This window comes from Parambassis ranga, chromosome 2 (assembly GCF_900634625.1).
Source record: "Parambassis ranga chromosome 2, fParRan2.1, whole genome shotgun sequence".
NCBI lineage: Eukaryota > Metazoa > Chordata > Actinopteri > Ambassidae > Parambassis > Parambassis ranga.
The window spans coordinates 38,033,197-38,052,905 of record NC_041023.1 but is presented as its reverse complement, the minus strand read 5'-3'; the positions used below and the strand labels follow the sequence as shown (position 1 = coordinate 38,052,905).

The following is a 19,709-nucleotide window of genomic DNA, read 5'->3' as shown; positions in this document are numbered from 1 at the left end:
GGCCACCAGGTGTGACCTTTGACCTTCTCCTCCTGATTCTCTGAATCTTGTGATCATATTATGCACTGTAGATGGTGGGATCTTCCAAGTGTCCAAAAGCAACACATTTTGGACACAGTTTGTCACAGATTGGTGAACCTCTGCCTATCTTTACATCTGAGAGTGTCTGCCTCTCTCAAATGCTCCTTTGTTACAGTCATGTTACTCACCTGTTGCCAATTAATATTAATTGTCAGATGCTCCTCCATTTGATATATATTTATTACTTTTCAGCCTTTTTTTGCCACTGTCCCAACTTTTTTAAGATGTGTCGCTGCTATCAGATTTAAAATGAAGTGGTAAAATGTCTCAGTTTTGGGAATACACTATGCTTTGTGTTTTGAAGGATTTATGACATTTTTGTCAGGGTTCATCAGGGGAAGGACACAAATGCAGAGGCATGGAGCGGTTAAGATTAACAAAAGCTCCTTTATTCAAAGCCAGGAGGGCAAAACAATACAAAAACCAAAAATCTCACTCAACGTGGTCAAATAGAAAAGTACAAAATAACTAACTAAAAATCACACTTTGCGTGGCAGAACAAGATTAAGGAAAACAGGCACATGGCGTAAAAAGGCAAGAACAAAAAACATAGCATGAACAAGGCTACTAGCTGGAGCACCCCGAGGTCAGGCAGAAGTACATGGTAGGCGAGGAACAAGGCATGGCATGGCATGGCATGGCATGGCATGGCATGGCATGGCATGGCATGGCATGGACGAGACATGGGCAGAAACAAACCCTTCACCGGACGAGACGAACTAGCAATGACAGAGGGGAAGACACAGACTATATGCAAAGGGACCAGGGAAGACAACGAGGCACAGGTGGCACACAGTAGGGCAGGTGATCACACAAGAAGGGAAAACACAGGAAGTAAAACACAAGACAATGCACAAGGATGACAAGGCTATCAAAATAAAACAGGAAGCACAAGACAACATCACAAAAACAGAAACCCAGGGGACAGAACAACAACCTAACAAAGATAACAGGACACAGGATAAACAGAAAACCCAAAACAAGGAAACAAAACCAGAACTAAACACCAGGTCATGACAATTTTAACTGTGTTATATTGTGCAAAACATGTTGTAATGTTCATGATTGTGCTGTTTCCATAGGGGACGTTATCTTGCAGTAAACTAAGAGCCAACAGTGGTTTGAAAAATGCGACAGGAGTGAAAATGACCAGAATATAGCTTGTGGTTGAATCATAATGAGTGGACTGCTTAAACATGCCTGCTAACCAGAAAATGCGTCTCCTCCTCTTCATTACATTTGGAGAAGTTTCTGCTCCAACAAATCCAATCAGCGTTAATGTTGTCCGATATGTCCCCTGAAAACATCTCCATCTTGAAAGCCTTTTCTTCTTAAAAGTGAACCCTCACTGCTGACAGAGCTGTGCACAGCAGCACAAAGCAATGTGGTTTGCTCTTCTGTGTAGATTATTCTGGTGAGAAGCAGATACAGTGACAGTTATCTTGATTTGCAAAATGCACATTACATAAATATGTAAAAAGGGTTTCCTTTTCATTTCAAAAGTTGACAGTGAACACACAGATGTTCCTAAGACAACCCGACCAGAGATAATTGTATTCTCACTTTTTAAAGTTCAGTCAGGACATTTCGTCCGTTTTCATTTCTAGAAAAATGTCCCTAAGCGAAGGTCAGATTGTGTGTCAAGAGTGCACACATCATCCTCAGACGTTTGAAGTTTGCAGCTGTGCACACACGCAATATTTTTTTTGAGTCAAGTCAACTCACACACGCACACACAGGCATCATGCATGCGACCTTGTTGCTAGGCAACACTGGCCTAAGTCAGAATGTCCCTGCATGGGAGATCATACTTATGGAAATCATATTTTTTTGTGTAGTTTGATCACCAGAAAAGTCTACGTAGGGAAGATGAGGACATTTGTGTGTGTGTGTGTGTGTGTGTGTGTGTGTGTGTCACTAATCTGGATTGGAGGATGCATTGTAATGTGCAGAGAGAGAACACACTCAGATAAACATTGAGTGTGTGCCACTGTACATGAGTAAGCTGTCCTTATTTGCGCTGCTTCTTTGTTGACACATGCTGGGAGACCAACTGTCAGAGTGTGTGTTTTCTCACTATGATGTCTTTTTTGGCTAAATAGGGCTCTTGTGAATAAAACTGTTGCAGTGGAGAACATTTTCACAGCTACAGTAGTATGCAGAACGATGTGCTGCTGTATTTAATCATAACGGGAGGATGGGGGGATGATGTAGCGTATATGTATTTTGCACAGTGAAAACTGGACTAATACTTAAGCTGCAGCTCAAAGTGCCACATGTCTGCACATCTGGATGTTACGCTACATGGCATAAAACATACAGCCGGAACAATCCTTTAAGACAACAGAATTAAATCTAAATATAGTTAGATAAATAATACAAACATCTGTTATTGTCTGATATTAAATCTAAACATTTCCATCCTATTGTGGTAAATTTTGCTGAGTCTCTCTGGGTAAATAGTTGAGTGAATATGTACCCACATACGCTAAAAGCTGAATGTATGTTTAGTGTAAACAAATGATAACTCACGTTTTTCCGCCGGAGAAAACTGTTGCCTTGCATCATATTAGAATAGTTGAAGTCATTGGAAAAATCCTTGGAAAATTGTTGTTGGTATGAGAATGACATAACTGGCCATATTCCATTGCAGGAACTCACAGGCAGGAACTTTTGGTGTAACTGAAGGAACTATAGCCAGAACTCCACACATAGTACTAGGACTGAAAACCTGTCAAAAATGTGTGGAGATCAAGTGGCAAACTTGAAGCCCATGCGGAAGTGTCAAAACTTGTAGTTCATGCCGCAACCACTGGGGGCTGGCTCCAGAAGCGAGTCATTTCCCATTTTCCTCTGTCCATAGTTTTTACTGTCAATGGTGGAGATGCAGGACAAGATTCGGTTGGTAAGAATAATCTAAAGTTTAATACAAAAGGGTTTAGGACACAAAAAGGCAGTCCAACCAGGCCACAGTACAAAGGCCTAGGCAAAAATCAGAATCGGTAACGTCCGCTGTGTCCAAAAACCAAGTAATCTATCTCACAGGCAAAAGTACAAATAGGGCTAGGCAAAGGCAAACAATCCAAAAAATAGGTAACGTCATACACAAGGAACTCGGAACTCGAAAAAAGAAAAGAAACACACAAGACGATGTGGCGAGTAGTGGGGGGAGTGTTAGGGCTGGGCAGGTAATTAAACAGGAGAAGGGAACAGATGAGGAGAGGAATACAAGGCACCTGAAACAAGATGGGGATTAGAAACTTCAATATAAAAACACAAACACACTTTCAAAATAAGAAAACCCAGCTCAAAGGTGGAGACCCGACAAAACCAGGAAAACTAGCAATATAAAAATTAGAAAAACTAAGGAAGAAGAGATGGAAAGGATGAAAAGGGTCAGCGAGGTTCCTTTGGTTGTATTCCGACTGCAGGAACCGACCTGGACCGTGCTAAACTTAATGATTTGGCATTGTAGACCTACACAGTAACTGCAGATGCTATATTTTCAACTCTGCTGTATACCTTTAAGCTGGTTGGTTAAGCTGGCATTCTGCGTATGGAAATGTATAATTAACATAGCAAAGTACCTTCAAGCAAGAGTTATTTCAGGGAGGATCAGTCCATGGGGAGGTGGTGTTGCTTTGGCCGGGACTCACTCCCTCTCTCTCTCTCGCTCTCTCTCTCTCTCTCTCTCTCCCCCCAGCTTGTATGATGAAAGAAGGGAGTCTGTTCACCATCAGGTGGCCTTTCATGATGAGTGTAAATACTGAAGTGGTCACGTGTGAGTCTGGTGGGAAGAGTTTGGAAATTTTATCATCACCATCACCCACCTCCTTTTCATTGTGTCTCTCTGTCTCCACATTATAGTGCTGTCCACTGTTAGCACAGATCTGTGTGTCTTTGTGTGCACACTGGTAGTTTTCCATGCGGGAAGGTTGTGTGGGCCCCAGGGGAAAGTCTTCACAGAGGAGGAGGAGTCAGCAAAGGAATTTGTCGGGGGTGCGTGGGTATGTGTGTGACGGCAAGATTATGGTAATGTAGAGGAAGAGTGGGGGAGTTTACAGGTGTGTGTGTGTGTGCAATATGGGAAAAAGTGCACAGGGGCTGTAAGTGTGTGTGTTTCAAGCAAATAAGGTGCACAAAAAAGACAGAAAGAAAGTTTGAGATAGGGATGTAGAAAAAAACAGGACAGTCAAACAAAGGAAGCGGTTGTTGTGAGATACATGCAGGTGTCCTTTCCAAGGACAAGCAGACATGCCACAGGAATCATGTGAGGAGTCTCCTCCTCTTCCTATCTGTAAGACTCCTCCCTCAACTTTCACTCCTCTGCTCCAAGCTTCTCCCGACATGTTCTTGTCCTTTTTTAGAGATTAGAAGGCAATGTCAAAAAGCAAAAAAAGAAGTCACAACATTGTAGTTTTACTTTTTACAAGCAGTTTAAGTTTTCTACGATGCCCCAATGAGGAACATTACACCTGTAATATTAAATAGCTCCAGTAAAAATGTGGCAAGATAGAATATGTGTGGACAGTGTGGACTTAAAACTCCAGTGAGAAATGTTTGACAGTGAAAGGAATCACACACTTCATCCTTTTGATGATTGGTGTGCCCATGGCTTTTCATGTGGGACACGAGCTAAGCTAATCTAGCTAGCAGCAATTGAGAAATGCATTTGAAGGTTTTTCCTGCTCTGTTTCCATGGCGATTCTTGCTTCCTCTGATAGCTATGCTAACAGCTAAAGAGCACAGCGGAAACTAAATTAAAAACTATATTTATATCTACGTTGAAACACAGAGATGTGTTAGGCAAAAGGATAAATGTGGCAGATTTTTATTTATATGTAAATAAAAGGAACACTTTTTTTAAAAAAAAATGACTGACATCCAACTTCACTTCAACTTGCTATTAAATATGCTGTCTGCCATTCTGAGAAGTCACTGTTTATTTTGAACTTTGACCTAGTTAGTCAGTAGAGATCCTGCTGCTGCTCTCTTTCAGGGAAAGCAGCTTTAGTCAGCTTTGAATGGCAGTTCCCAGCAGGGCTTTTATTTTGAAAACTCAGCACACACTGCCACACTGTCCCTGACTCACTGACTCAAAGACACTGCATGCACAGCACAGGAAGGCCGACAGGAATGAAGTGATTCATTGATACGTTATGTTGCATTTCTAAATGTGTTTTGTTTCCAGTTTATTTAACTTACAGTTCATTCTGTAATTCTATAGCTGCTTCAGCTGGCATAAACATAACCTTGGGTTTAAGGCATCAAATTATATGCCCTTTTGTTTTGATAGATGCAACCAAAATGAGTAAGTAGCAGCTTGTTTACAATAATGGAAAGTCGTAATGACACACTGCAGTGTAAAGTAGCTCACTTCAGCACTCAGCTGTGGACTTTTTAAAAATATTGCTTCTTGAAGCAGGATAACAATTTCATAACACAATTAGGCAACGTCTTATCAGGAGCACATAATGTGCAATATTTGATTTCAACACATTCACTGACTGATTGTTTGACCTGAATGTGACTCCCAGCCAGACAGATGCTGAATCCGCGTCTGGGAAAAACACTGTTTTCAGTATTGATTCACCTATTATCAGAGATTTAAAGTAACCAAGTAACACTACTTCACTACTGTAAAAGGCCCGATCTGTACTTTACTGAAGTCTTATTTTTTCACTACATATTTTGGATGAGTTGAATACTTGTTACTTGGTGACACTTCTGTGCAGCTACAGAGGCCTAATGAGTACATAAGTGCCTGCAACTGAGGCAGAAACTGAGAGAAGGTGGATGTTTCTCAGTAGAGTGTGTTGCTGACCCACAAGTGTTTGTGTTGTTGTTCAATGACACAGATGCCTCAGTTAGATTGTTCCTCTCCATCCTTTGTGCTCCTATAGTCTCTCGATATGCTTGTTTATGCTATATTGTTAAATCATGTTAATTCAATAGTGATAAATATTAGAGGATAGATGGATAATTTAGTAATAAGAAGTGCATGGTGCATGTGAGATTGTATTCCCAGTACAGCTTGGGAACAGTTTGTTACTGATATGTTTGTTGTTCTTTTATTAATATTAGAGCTTTGTGCAAAAGGGAGAAATGTTATTTTGACACCACAGAGCCTGGTGGCCATTTGACTGTAGTAACTTTTATTACTTCTAGGAATTTGTTTAGGTTAAACTAAACTAATTCCACCACTCCCTCCATCTACATAAGTAAAAAGACTGGGAATCCATCCCTGTGTCCTCTTTGTCATAGTGTACCCTTAAGTTGTGTTCTGGTCGACACACTGTCATGAAACAAGTGACAAAACCCCCACCCAGTGACACATTGGAGCAGTGCCTCCATTACAATTACAGTCTCACTGCCAGAGCAGTATGGCTCTACAGATGATTTCGAGCAGGTTTGGTGGAGCTGGCTTGCCATTGGATGATCAAGCTGCCTCACAACATGGGGTTGTTTGCACCCGCCCTGCCTCTTAGGTTTGCTGCAACGACAGAACCACTGATCTATATTGACAAAAGATTGCTTTCTTTATTAACTACATAACATATTAAAAGGTAATACTCATGCTTTTACTTTAAATACTTGAGTACATTTTAAAACAGACTACTTTTAATACTTAAGTACAAGAAATATATTGAATACTTCTACTTGAGTATGCTGCTTAAAGAAAACTTATACTTCTACTCAAGTCATGTTTTTTGGTGTTCTCTGTCTGATATACACACCTGGCAGTCTGGATGGATGGATAAAAATGCATGTTGTTGGTTTTATTTTGGAGCCAGCCTTTTTTTTGCAGATCTTGATCCTGGTTGATGAAATCTGTCCTTTAGCTTAACATGTTTTTGTTAAAAATGTTGGTTTACATGATTTTTCCTGGTGTTAACAAGCTGAAAAATGCACCTGCAACACTTTGCACTTGTTCCATTATGTGTCAATAGATAATCCTAAAAGCTGAGATTTATTTATATATTTCATTTCAATATGAGCATTTCATCTATAAGCTTCCAGTAAGTCACATTCTGTTGTTTGTGTGTGTTGGGTCTGTCAGCAAAGTGGGGTTTTACACACTGCATTATGAGTGCGTGAGAGACAGAGCGAGAACAGTGGCTCTTTGTTGCTTTTGCCAGGGTTTTGGATCAGCCAGGCCGGCAGTGCCTACACTGACTCATTCCTTCTTTATCCCCTCACTGGTTCTCTGTGCTGTTGTACTTCTACATTGCTGCAAAATAAAAGTTGTGAAAAGTGACACCCTGCTCTGGAATTTGAGTAAAAATAGTCTGTTCCTTGTTATATACACAACACGGTCCAATATCAAGATTGAGATGAGCACAGAGATGAATTCTAAAAATAAAAACTTCCCATTTTGGGCCCATTTTGTCTGTGACCTCAACAATCAAAGAATACAATCTGAATAAACACATCACTCGTTCTCCCTTCATCTCCCCTTCTCATTTCTCTAATTGCAGTCGTTAATCCCCAAGCCAGATTAGAGTGTGTGTCTGTGTGGTCTGAATGAGCCATGCATAGATCTCTCAGAGATTACTCAATACTCGTCATCATCACATGGGTTGAAGTCGACAGAGATCCAAATCCAATTTACTGTCCACTGATGTTGGAGCAGCTGAACCATCAAACCACCACCACTTGTGATGCTGCTGCGTGCGTTGTCAGAAGCTGGTTGGGAGAGCAGGTTTCGGGCAAACCTATAAATAGGCTGGCTCGCTTGCCTCTGTTGTGTCTCTCTGACCTGGTTGTTGTGAGCCTTAATTAGTGCAAGATACAGTTGCTTCTACATAAGCCCACAATTCACACATTTCCAGACTTTCGTTCCTCTGATCATCTTCTCTCACTGATTTATCTGACTTCACCTCGTTGCCGAATTTCCGTGTCTTTGATCAGCTCCAGCTCCTCACTTTTATCTGTGGTTTTGACGAACGTTAAAGAAGCAGGATGTCATGCTTTGACACAGATATTCTCTGAAAGTGGCAATTTTTTAACAATCTGTGTGCACAATTATTATTGTCCATCCAATAAGAGGCTTCCTTTTACAGATTTCCAAGGTAGAGGCAAGCACCTAAGCTGGGAATTTCAAACAGTTGTGTGAAGTTTTAGGAATTCCGGACCTCTACTGGCTTTAAAATTTGGGAGGTTCAGGTCGATATTTCCAAGCAGTTGTGATGCATGCTGGAAGCTCTGTGGGCTAAGAAACATACTGTTCTCATCATGTTGTGGATTGGATTTGAGTCATGTCTGTGGTTACTTACTTCTTCTTTCCCATCAGATGTAAAAGTGTTTAATGGTAACACATTAAATAAAGTGTTTCCAGAGCAGGAACATAAGTAATTAGGTGCAATTTCTGATTGCAGTAAACAAGTCACAGGTTGGAATCTTGTGATTTCTGCTCTGAGAAACAATAGATCTTTGTCTGTGGAGGCCCTGCGACCTAAACACATCTAAATGTCCACCTAAAGACGGCTTATTGCCGTTTGACTCATTTGTCTGAATTGAAGTTGTGCTCTCAATCAGTGCATTCGGTTTGATTATTAAACATTTTAAATGCCTCGACGTCACACTCAGTCCAAAGTGCGACTGCGACTGCTCTGTAGTGAAACATTGACAGTGCAGCTTTATATAGACATTTGGACCTGCCGTTTCATGTGTGTGCGTTTTAGTGTGCATTTTTACACCTAAACTAGCACTTTAATGCAAGCATGTGTCATGGTTACTTCAGGGTCAGGGAAGACAAAAGCCAGATTCTGACCAGCAACAACATGGCTGCTGCTAATGTTTCCCCTCATAATATGGATCTGACCCCCCTGTGCTTACTGCATCCCAAAGGCCATGTTTCACGTCTTCAACTCCCAAGCTGTTTATGTATAGCAGAGCAGTGTTTTAGGCTAAACAGGGGCCTATACTCCTTTAATTACAGAGTCAGTCACTATTGTTGGTGTGTATCAATGCCTTATTTCTGCATGGGAGGTCTTAAAGCATGAAGAAGTACAAATCCTGTAAAGTGTGTAACATGATGTTGGAAGAGGAGGCATGGTCATGAGAAGCATGCACACACACATCTGTAGACTGATGTGCCATGGGGCATGTGTTGTTAGTTAGCTAATGCTTTGCAGCACCACAAAAAGGGGAAAATACTGCATTTCTGAACTATCATTCCGTCTCCACATTTTTACATCACAGCACTCTCCACCTCCTCCTCCTCCTCCTCCTCCCTGCATAGTCGAGTGACTACAAACAGTTTACTACAAACAACCCCCACCAGCCGACCAGCCAAGGACAGTCCGCTATCCTCCCTGCAAGTTTCAATGAACAGGAAGTGCACTTGTTGGTGTCCTTAGATCTCTGATGACATTGTGCTTTCAAAAGGTAGTCCAGAAAGTCAAGCCTGATGGTCTTTTCAAGGACGCAGTTCTGTTGCTTAATCATTCATTTAAACCCTCTCTGTTATTGCTCGGCTAACCACAGGAGCCCCTTTGGTTCCTATTAAATGTGTTATTGTGCCCATTTCTCAGCACAGACATGGGTGTTTTTTCTTAGGACATTCTGTATATTAATCCTCTGGTTAAGATGAAGGGAACAAGAATTTCTGAGCTGTGCTTTTTTTTTTTTGTAGGGCATGTTGACCTTAGACAGAGAGGGCACGCCAAAGACTCCCTGTGCATTCCACCTTTGCTTCTCACAGGAAAAAAACTCACCTTTTGAGTCTTTGCTATAAAACTCCAGAACTGGACTTTCTAGCTTTATCTCTCATTCACTCTTCAACTGCAGTTTGTTCCTGTTTGTACTGTAAACTGTGAACACACAGACAGTAAACACAGGGATTCTCCGTCACTCTGAAAGCCGCCGTGGGTTATAGGAAAGAAAAACAAATAGAATTTAAGGTGACAGAAAAAAAGTGGAAGACGAGAAAGAACAGGGAAGTTGAGCAAGTTTTCACCCCCCTCCCCCTTTCTCTTCCTTTAACCACCTTCACCACCACCTCCGCCCCCACCTCAGCTTTGCTACTCACCTGTCCAGTTTCATCTCCCAACAAGCTCCACCCACACCCTCCTCCTCTGCTGCAGGTGGGCCAACGGTTGTGGGTATAAAGGTGTGCAAATGTGGAGCCGTCTATCTTCTCTGCTCTGGGGAGTGCGGAAGACACACAGCTGAGAGGGAGAGAGAGGGAGAGAGAGAGAGAGAGAGTGTGTGTGTGTGTGTGAGAGAGAGAAGGCGGAGAAGTATCAATTTAAAAGAGAATTGGATTGACTGGTCTCAGACTTGCAGTGCAACCATGGGGCTGGGAGTAAGTATTGAAACTTTGTCACAGGTTTTGGCCTTGTTTGTAAGAGGCTAATGTTGTGTTTTTACTTTTGTTGGTCACAAGTTGACAGCTTACATACTTTGTGGTGCCTTAGTTTTGTGAGAGTGTAGATTTTTGTTTTTCAAACAGTACAGTAATACATGTTACCGCAGCTTCTTCCTTCCAGAAACGATTAACACAAGTTTAACCGCATGTTTTTACAGCAACACTCTTACATGTGCTACAGAGAAGGAAGAAGTGTCCTTGCACGTGTTGTTCACAGGCTCATTTTCTCTCACTTTCTTCTATACAGAGAGGGAAAGAGGAGTACAAACTGGCAGCTACGTCAGATGGCGGGCATAAAAAAGGCAAGAAGGGGAAAGATAAGAAGAACATGGATGATCTGAAAAAAGAAGTGGACCTGGTGAGTGATTCCTGGTGTCAGTCTTCTTCAAGCCCTACCTTTGGTCACAGTAATGACACAGTCAAACCTCCCCTGCTTGAAGAGTCACATGAGATGTAGCTGTCTGACCCTACATTTCATAAAGATTGCTACCTACACCCCTGTTACATGTTATTAAGGAGTTCCCAGTTGTAATTAACATCTAAGTCATGCTTATCTTGAAGTAATCCCTTTTCCAGAAACAGCAAACATTATTGTGCCTCCTTTCACTCTCACAAGTTGTAAAGGTTTGTGTTTGAAACATCCTGCTGTCGATAGATCAGGAGGTAAAGTTGCCTGATTTCCACTGATGTCAGCGCTTTGTCAATCTGAGTCTCGCTGAGGTCACTTTCCAAGGTCAGGCGGGGCCTCATAGTAAAGGGATAGTGCATGATTTCACCGCACCAAATCTACTCTCTAAATTTAAACGGTGCACTGTGAATTTAATAAAGGTGTAATTGAGAAGGAGACGACTGTTTTGGACAAAGGTGCCTTTAACAGGATGGTGCCCTTGACAAGGTCAGCTCACAAGGCGGCGTCTGTTCTTCTCAAAGCACCATTGAGCTTATTTATAAAGTCTCAGTTTCTACAGAAGTGCCACGTTTTCTGATTATTTCTTCTTGTTTTCTAAGAATCAAGCCCAGTATCACCTAGCAGGTCGTCATTAAGTAGTAAAATTTTGGTGACATATTAATGATTATTGTCCTCCATAACTACATCTCAAAGTCCTTCCGCCGCTTGAAGGACGTCTCAATGCCATAGTAACCGTATGGCCAACCCACCGTGTCCTCCCCTCTCTTCATTTACTGCCTGTCCTTTAAGTGTGTTGGATGTGTAATCCGCAGATTTCATATTGTGGTTAAATAATAATAGCACAGCAGTAGTAAGAGTGTAGGCTGGTATCTAGGGAGTTAATGATTATGGCACCATCATACAATTAACTAAGGTGCCAAAGTCCAGCTAAAGACCATGGGAAGCATTTCCATATCAATGTAAAGCAGCCGGCATTGTGCTAAAATTGTGACCAAGTTTAACAAAAAATAATAAATATAGAATTTGTGAATCAAAACGTGGATGTTTTTGGAGCCCTGAGTATGAAGAAATGTCCTCACAGACCCTCTTGACTAACAGCTAAAAAAAGCAGCAGCAGTTTGAGGCCATGTGATAGCATATTATCCATGGCACATTTGCTATGGAACTCTTTGCTGGCTCATTATAATGCAGTACGGTGGGGGTGGGCCAGGTAGAACTGACCAATTACACACGACTGAATCTAAAGAGCTGAGTGTAAATGTGACAGGACAGGTTGATGAATTCCAAATTCAAAGTATTGCTCCCATCTTTCTCATTTTTTGTGTCAGATTTCAGCACTTTGTGCATAAAATAGAGGCAGATATACATGCAGATCATTCAAGAAAATGTCTATTCATTCACTTTCACATTCAGTGTAGGCACATGAATGGGTCCGCTCTGCTCTGTGATCTTGACTATTATTGCTAGGTGTCTGAAAGAGTGGAACAAAATGTCTCACACACATGGAGCAAACATGAGTATGTCAGTTGGGTGACATTGATTCTGCAGGATGGTTTTTGCTCGCAGCAAACTGACTGTTGGGATGAGTTCATTCAGTATGTAATCATGGCTTAGCCCTCATGTTTGGCTGCAACTTTTCAATCACTGTATCCATGCATCCATAATCCTGATTTTGCCTTGTCATCTTTATGTTCCCTGTGAGGACATGACGGGGCTCTCTCTCTCTTTTTTTTTAATCCTCAAAGGAGATAATATCTGTGGTTTTAAAATGACAGGGATTTGTTTTTTTACGCAATGTCTCTCAATCCCCTTCTCTTTCTCTCTCCATAGGATGATCACAAGTTAACCTTGGATGAGCTTCACAGGAAATATGGAACCGACCTAAACAGGGTGAGCAAGTTGGTTTGTTTCTGTGTGTGTATGTGCATAAGGGCTACTGAATATCTGACAGTGAAGACAGAGGTCAAAGCACTTCAATATGAGTGATTATTATTGTGTCCCAGAGCAAAACATATGTTCACTATCCTACACAGAATCGTTTACACTACTCTATTGTGTCACATGGTAGTATGAAATAACTAAATAAAAAAAAGGAAAACTGGCCCTTTAAATTACACTGAATGTAGGAACCGCTGCTGCTACACAAACACAATAGTTTCTCTTCATGTTTCATGGTGTTCACAGAGAGACACAGAATCCTGTTACACATTTTGATATAGCCTCCCCAGTGGACAAATGCTCGACTGATGCTGATTATCAGCTGAAATCTGATCTGTCTGAGTTTGCCCCAAAACAAAGGCTTCATTCATGCAGGAACTCTTGTCTTATTGACCTTACCAACATGGAAAAATGCTCCTTCTAAAAGACCTTCAGTCGCTCTCTCCATTTCTATACTTCAAAGTAAAAGCATGTACTCTTAAGTGCAGACATCCTTTCAGCGTCTGATAGAGGAAGCTGTAATTGTGGGATTAGAGAGATCTCTTTTCCCATGGTTGTGGTTTGTTGTGTTTTCCTCTCACAAACCTGCCATCTTTTCATGGTAATAGCAGTGTACCTGTTTACATAATACAATTTCTTTGTTCTTTGTTCCTTTTTAGGGTCTTTCCTCCTCCAGAGCAAAAGAGATCCTGGCCAGAGATGGCCCCAACGCCCTCACACCTCCACCTACCACACCTGAATGGGTCAAATTCTGCAAGCAGGTAAAAGCAGACTTAAAATACACACACATTTTCATTGAATGATTTTGAATATTCAAATCTTAGAAATGTAAATTCAGCCTTTGCCGCCAGTGAAACAAGTCTAAAGTTATTTCATTGTACCTGCAGCTGTTTGGTGGTTTCTCAATGCTGCTGTGGATCGGTGCTGTCCTGTGCTTCCTTGCTTACAGTATCCAGGCTGCCTCAGAAGATGAACCTGCCAATGATAACGTATGAGAGTCCACAACTATTAATTAGTATCTAAAAAGATATACCAGCTCACAGTCTCTTCTCTCTTTCTGCAGTTGTACCTCGGTGTTGTGCTTTCTGCTGTCGTCATCATCACTGGTTGCTTCTCCTATTACCAAGAGGCCAAGAGCTCAAAGATCATGGAGTCCTTCAAGAACCTGGTCCCACAGGTGAGGCTGTCCTGACTGTAATGAAAGCAAAACATGTTCCTTTGACATGTTCAGGATGGTTAAAAGTATATATGTTCTTTATAGCAAGCCCTGGTCATCCGTGATGGCGAGAAGAAGAACATCAACGCTGAGGAGGTGGTGGTTGGAGATCTGGTGGAAGTCAAAGGTGGAGACAGGATCCCCGCTGATCTGAGAGTTGTCTCTGCTCAAGGCTGCAAGGTCCATACCTTAGATATTTTAATCCAATGTAGCATTCACCAGAAAAAGTAGATTGTGTGTGAGATTAGTCTTAAATAAATAAAAAATCCATGAGGGAAAAAATGAATGTTCTTTAGTCATGTATTCCTTGAAAAATATTAAAATCTATTGTGAGATTAGTGATACATTTTAAAGTCTCACATAATTATGAATTTTCTCTGAATTTCTATAAATGTTAAATGAAATTTCTTACCATTTCAGGTGGACAACTCCTCTCTGACCGGTGAATCAGAGCCTCAGACTCGTTCTCCAGACTTCTCCAATGACAACCCATTGGAAACCAGGAACATTGCATTCTTTTCCACCAACTGTGTTGAAGGTACAGAACACAGATAGTGCTTGACTCAAAAATAAAACACTGAGCATCACTAAATATCAAATCTTTATTTAGGAACCGCTAGAGGAATCGTCATCAACACTGGAGATCGCACTGTCATGGGTCGTATCGCCACCCTGGCTTCCAGTCTGGAGGGAGGCAAGACTCCAATTGCCATTGAGATCGAGCACTTCATTCACATCATCACTGGTGTGGCTGTCTTCCTGGGTGTTACTTTCTTCATCCTCTCCCTCATCCTTGGCTACGGGTGGCTGGAGGCCGTCATCTTCCTCATTGGTATCATCGTCGCCAACGTGCCAGAGGGTCTCCTGGCTACTGTCACTGTGAGTTGTGGCGTCTTTGATAGATTTCATTGATGAAGGTTGTGTGGTTGTGAATAACAGTTCTGTCTTTAGGTGTGTCTGACCCTGACCGCCAAGCGTATGGCCAAGAAGAACTGCTTGGTGAAGAACCTGGAAGCCGTGGAGACCCTGGGCTCCACCTCCACCATCTGCTCAGACAAAACCGGCACCCTGACCCAGAACAGGATGACTGTAGCCCACATGTGGTTCGACAACATGATCCATGAGGCTGACACAACCGAGAACCAGAGTGGCACCGCTTTTGATAGAAGCTCCCCCACCTGGGCTTCTCTTTCAAGAGTCGCTGGACTCTGCAACCGTGCCGTCTTCTTAGCTGAGCAGAGCAATGTGCCAATCCTGAAGGTTTGTAATATATTCACATTCCATGTGAGGCAGGCTGCACTACAAAATCATTAATCCAACTGAAGGCTTTTCAGACAAATTGTTTTCATTTCAAATAATGCCCCTACTATGATCTCAATTCCTAATCTTTATGCTAAATCCAGAGAAATGTGGCCGGTGACGCCTCTGAAGCAGCCTTGCTGAAGTGTATCGAGCTGTGCTGTGGATCTGTTGCTGGCATGAGAGACAAGTATAACAAGATTGCTGAGATCCCCTTCAATTCCACCAACAAATACCAGGTAGAGTACTCAGTAGTGGTTAATGCCTCCTATTGGCCAGCTAAAAAAACAGCATTTATAACTAGCCTGTCTTCTCCTCAGCTCTCCATCCATAAGAACTCAAACGCAGGTGAAAGCAAGCACCTCTTGGTGATGAAGGGAGCCCCAGAGAGAATTTTGGACCGCTGTTCCACCATCATGATCCAGGGCAAGGAGCAGCCTCTGGATGACGAGATGAAAGACGCTTTCCAGAACGCCTACGTGGAGCTGGGAGGACTAGGAGAGAGAGTGCTGGGTACAACTTAACTAAATTTTTAGCCACATCTTTGATTAGAAAGTTCTTGGTTAACATCCCTTTGTTTTCAGGTTTCTGCCACTTCAACCTGCCTGACGATCAGTTCCCACAAGGCTTTGCCTTTGATACTGAGGAGGTGAACTTTCCCACTGAGAACCTGTGCTTCATTGGCCTCATGTCCATGATTGATCCTCCTCGTGCTGCTGTGCCCGACGCTGTGGGCAAATGCAGGAGTGCTGGAATCAAGGTGTGCAGCATCTTCAAGTGACCTCTTCAACTACATCTTTAGGCATTTTTCTGACTAAATTAGTCCTCTCTCAGGTCATCATGGTGACTGGTGACCATCCAATCACAGCCAAGGCTATTGCTAAGGGTGTGGGTATCATCTCCGAAGGCAACGAGACTGTTGAAGATATCGCTGCACGCCTCAATGTTCCAGTTTCAGAGGTCAACCCCAGGTTAGCACTCTTTTTTTCCAACTTGCTGCAGCCTCTTTCTCCTTTTGCTTAATATCAGCACTAATAAGTGCAAAATTAAATCACTGCTGGCTAACAAGGCTCTGAAATCTACCCAGCCAAAAAAGCTTTTACCATTAATTCAATGCAGACGAATAAATCTAGTTGTGTCTCTGGGCTTAACTGTTCCTTCATCAGCAAGTTTAGAGTGTGTGTTTGCAGCACACACACATAAGTGTGTCAGCGTCCATTCATTTTCTCTGCGGTTTTGTTTTTTTGGGATTGTCCTAACGCTGCCGTCTGTGTTATTTCTCAGGGATGCCAAGGCCTGTGTCGTGCACGGTGGCGAGCTGAAAGAGATGACCCCAGAGCAACTGGACGACATCCTTAGGCACCACACTGAGATTGTGTTCGCCAGAACCTCCCCACAGCAGAAACTGATCATCGTAGAAGGCTGCCAGAGACAGGTGAGTTCACACGGATTGGGATTAAAGTAAGTGATGTCACATTTGAACATCCTGACACGACGTCTCTCTTCAGGGTGCCATCGTGGCCGTTACAGGTGATGGTGTGAACGACTCTCCTGCTCTGAAGAAGGCCGACATTGGCGTCGCTATGGGTATCGCTGGATCTGATGTCTCCAAGCAGGCTGCCGACATGATCCTGTTGGACGACAACTTTGCCTCCATCGTCACAGGAGTGGAAGAAGGTAAGACCTGTGCTATATCCACCTATCTCTGTGTTAATATGGAACGAAGACTACAGCTTTAACTGTTTGCTTTAGGCCGTTTGATCTTTGACAACCTGAAGAAGTCCATCGCCTACACACTGACCAGCAACATCCCTGAGATCTCACCCTTCCTCCTCTTCATCATCGCCAACATCCCTCTGCCTCTGGGAACAGTCACCATCCTCTGTATTGACCTGGGAACTGACATGGTGAGCTCTTTGATGGCACTGACTGCATTTTTTTGCCCTTAAAACAAAGACTAACATGTACATGTACATGTATTATCATATGGCATGATGGAAGATAGCTTAGACTGCTGTACAAACTAAGGTATAGCATGTAAAGCTAGCTCCTAAAATGACAATGATGAGAGCCTGAAAGTAAAGTAGTGATTTTTATTTCCTTCCAGGTCCCAGCCATTTCCCTGGCTTACGAAGCAGCTGAGAGCGACATCATGAAAAGACAGCCCAGAAACCCCCAATCTGACAAACTGGTAAACGAGAGGCTCATCAGCATGGCTTATGGACAAATCGGTAAGTTACATTGAGGTTGTGCATTATTATTTGATGTTTTAGAATCGTATGTTGACTCTTCTTCTTGTATTAGGCATGATGCAGGCCATAGCTGGGTTCTTCACTTATTTTGTGATCCTGGCTGAGAATGGTTTTCTCCCCATGGACCTGCTAGGAATCAGAGTGTTCTGGGACGACAAATATGTAAATGACCTGGAAGACAGCTACGGACAACAGTGGGTCAGTGATATCACCAGTCTCAAAACAGTGCCAAAAAAATGTCAGTTTGCTTTGACTTTAAATAGAAAATTTTCTTTCCCACCAGACATATGAGCGCAGAAAGATCGTAGAGTTCACCTGTCACACAGCGTTCTTCACTAGCATCGTGATCGTGCAGTGGGCCGATCTGATCATCTGCAAGACCAGGAAGAACTCCATCGTGCAGCAGGGAATTTTGAAGTATGTGCACATAGAGGCGCACACAACACATCTTTGAATGAAACATTGTTCTGACTGAATTTGTTTCCACAGGAACCGTGTCTTGATCTTCGGACTGTTTGAAGAAACTGCACTCGCTGCCTTCCTCTCCTACTGCCCGGGCATGGATGTCGCCCTCAGAATGTACCCTCTCAAGTAAGTTTCATGACTAACAGCCATAATAGCATAAAACTCAAGTGTTACTCATTATTGTGCTGTGCCACATTCCTGTTGTAATTCCGTCTGTTCATCCGAACCCACAGGCCAAGCTGGTGGTTCTGCGCCTTCCCCTATTCCTTGATTATCTTCCTCTATGATGAAGTAAGAAGATACATCCTCAGACGCTACCCAGGCGGTAAGAATAGCTTCATCTTTATTATATTATATTCAATTTATTGACTGATTTTCTACTTGCTAACTTGCGTTATTGGCCTTTCCACTAAATGGAAAGGTTGATCTTAGTCATGACATACTGGTGTGCAGTGCAAAAGATGGACCGCAGGTGTCTATTTTTGCTTCTTCACACAGACCAGTGAACTGTGGCAGATAGTAGAGCCCCCCCTATGGGATGTGAACCCCCAACCCTGTCGTTGTTAATGCCTCATTCCACCCACGATGCTAAGCAGAACCTGTATGCAGGGCTGGCTCGGACGCAGCTGTGTGTGTGTGTGTGTGTGTGTGTGTGTGTGCTACATCTGAGCCCCACAGTACAGATCAGTGAACATTACACTGCCCAGCCATGGTGAATAACGTGTTTGAATCTCAAGGAGGCTAATATTTATTATTAGAAGCTTATTTTTAACAAATGTTTGTCCCTAATTCGGTCTCTCCTTCGGTTTCTAGGTTGGGTGGAGCTGGAGACCTACTACTGAGTCCACACCAGTCACGGTGGGAGTGTGTTTCATCATTATTTTCTGCCATGTTACATATTTGTTGGATGAAGTTTTGAAGATGCTAGAGCCAAAGAAAGAAAGGAACACACATAAAAAAGCATGGATAAATTAATATTGATGTATATGTAATGCACAATAAAAAACATTTCTGTAACTTTTACACAGAGGTTGCATGTGCCATTCTTTTTAAAATGAGGAAATCAGTGAATAGTGATAAATCCCCCATCACCAATCAAAATCTAGTGTTGATTGATTAATCTTTTAATAGACTAATCATGTCAGTTTTATCAGGATTTAAACCGTTTTAATCCCATTTTATCTTTACCCAGCATGTCAACTATGTGTGTGTGTGTGTGTGTGCGCCCATTATCTCAAGAGCCAGTCTGCCACTATTGTGTTTGCAATGGATTGCTCTGTTGACTGCTAACGCAAAGAGGCCCTCAGTGAAAATTAACTGAGACCACTCTAGCGCTATCTACTTGTGTTTACCCTGGTCATTATGAACCCCTTCTTGTGTGTGTGGCACGCTATCATGGTACCACCCTTGTCACAGATGGCCGGCTGCACATACACACACATACACTTGGGAAACAATCGAGCTATTATGCAGGATGATCCCTCTTCCCTCCAGCTTCACAGGTAATTTCCTTTACAGCAGAGGGTGCTAGTGTAAGACAGAGCCTGCAGAGAATAAAATGGCGGGATGGAGGAAGAGAAAGGAATGAAGCGGAGGGATAGTGAGGACGTCAACATGAAAGGGGAGGACAACAAATATTGGCGCTTGTGTTGAAGAATTAATTATATTTTTTGTAGG

At 42.4% G+C, this 19,709-nt stretch overlaps 1 protein-coding gene and 1 long non-coding RNA gene across 2 annotated transcripts; one reads left to right on the top strand and one right to left on the bottom strand.

Moving 5' to 3' along the window:
- Positions 1 to 1,007: 1,007 nt before the first annotated feature.
- LOC114453292 (uncharacterized) lies at positions 1,008 to 10,237 on the bottom strand. Its single transcript, XR_003672430.1, has 4 exons — positions 10,115 to 10,237; positions 3,669 to 3,868; positions 2,614 to 3,317; positions 1,008 to 1,492 (listed from the first exon to the last, which is right to left on the bottom strand). It is a non-coding gene; the product is annotated as an uncharacterized LOC114453292 (long non-coding RNA).
- Positions 10,223 to 19,055, top strand: LOC114453282 (sodium/potassium-transporting ATPase subunit alpha-1). Its single transcript, XM_028433095.1, has 23 exons — positions 10,223 to 10,390; positions 10,701 to 10,811; positions 12,693 to 12,752; positions 13,460 to 13,561; positions 13,688 to 13,789; positions 13,864 to 13,977; positions 14,062 to 14,196; positions 14,437 to 14,554; positions 14,627 to 14,895; positions 14,968 to 15,276; positions 15,420 to 15,554; positions 15,636 to 15,828; positions 15,900 to 16,075; positions 16,150 to 16,286; positions 16,600 to 16,750; positions 16,824 to 16,992; positions 17,068 to 17,222; positions 17,423 to 17,546; positions 17,620 to 17,765; positions 17,851 to 17,984; positions 18,057 to 18,158; positions 18,266 to 18,357; positions 18,846 to 19,055. The coding sequence occupies exons 1-23, from the start codon at positions 10,379 to 10,381 to the stop codon at positions 18,872 to 18,874; spliced, it is 3,075 nt and encodes a 1,024-aa protein (XP_028288896.1). The 5' UTR covers positions 10,223 to 10,378; the 3' UTR covers positions 18,875 to 19,055.
- The last annotated feature ends 654 nt before the right edge of the window (positions 19,056 to 19,709 follow it).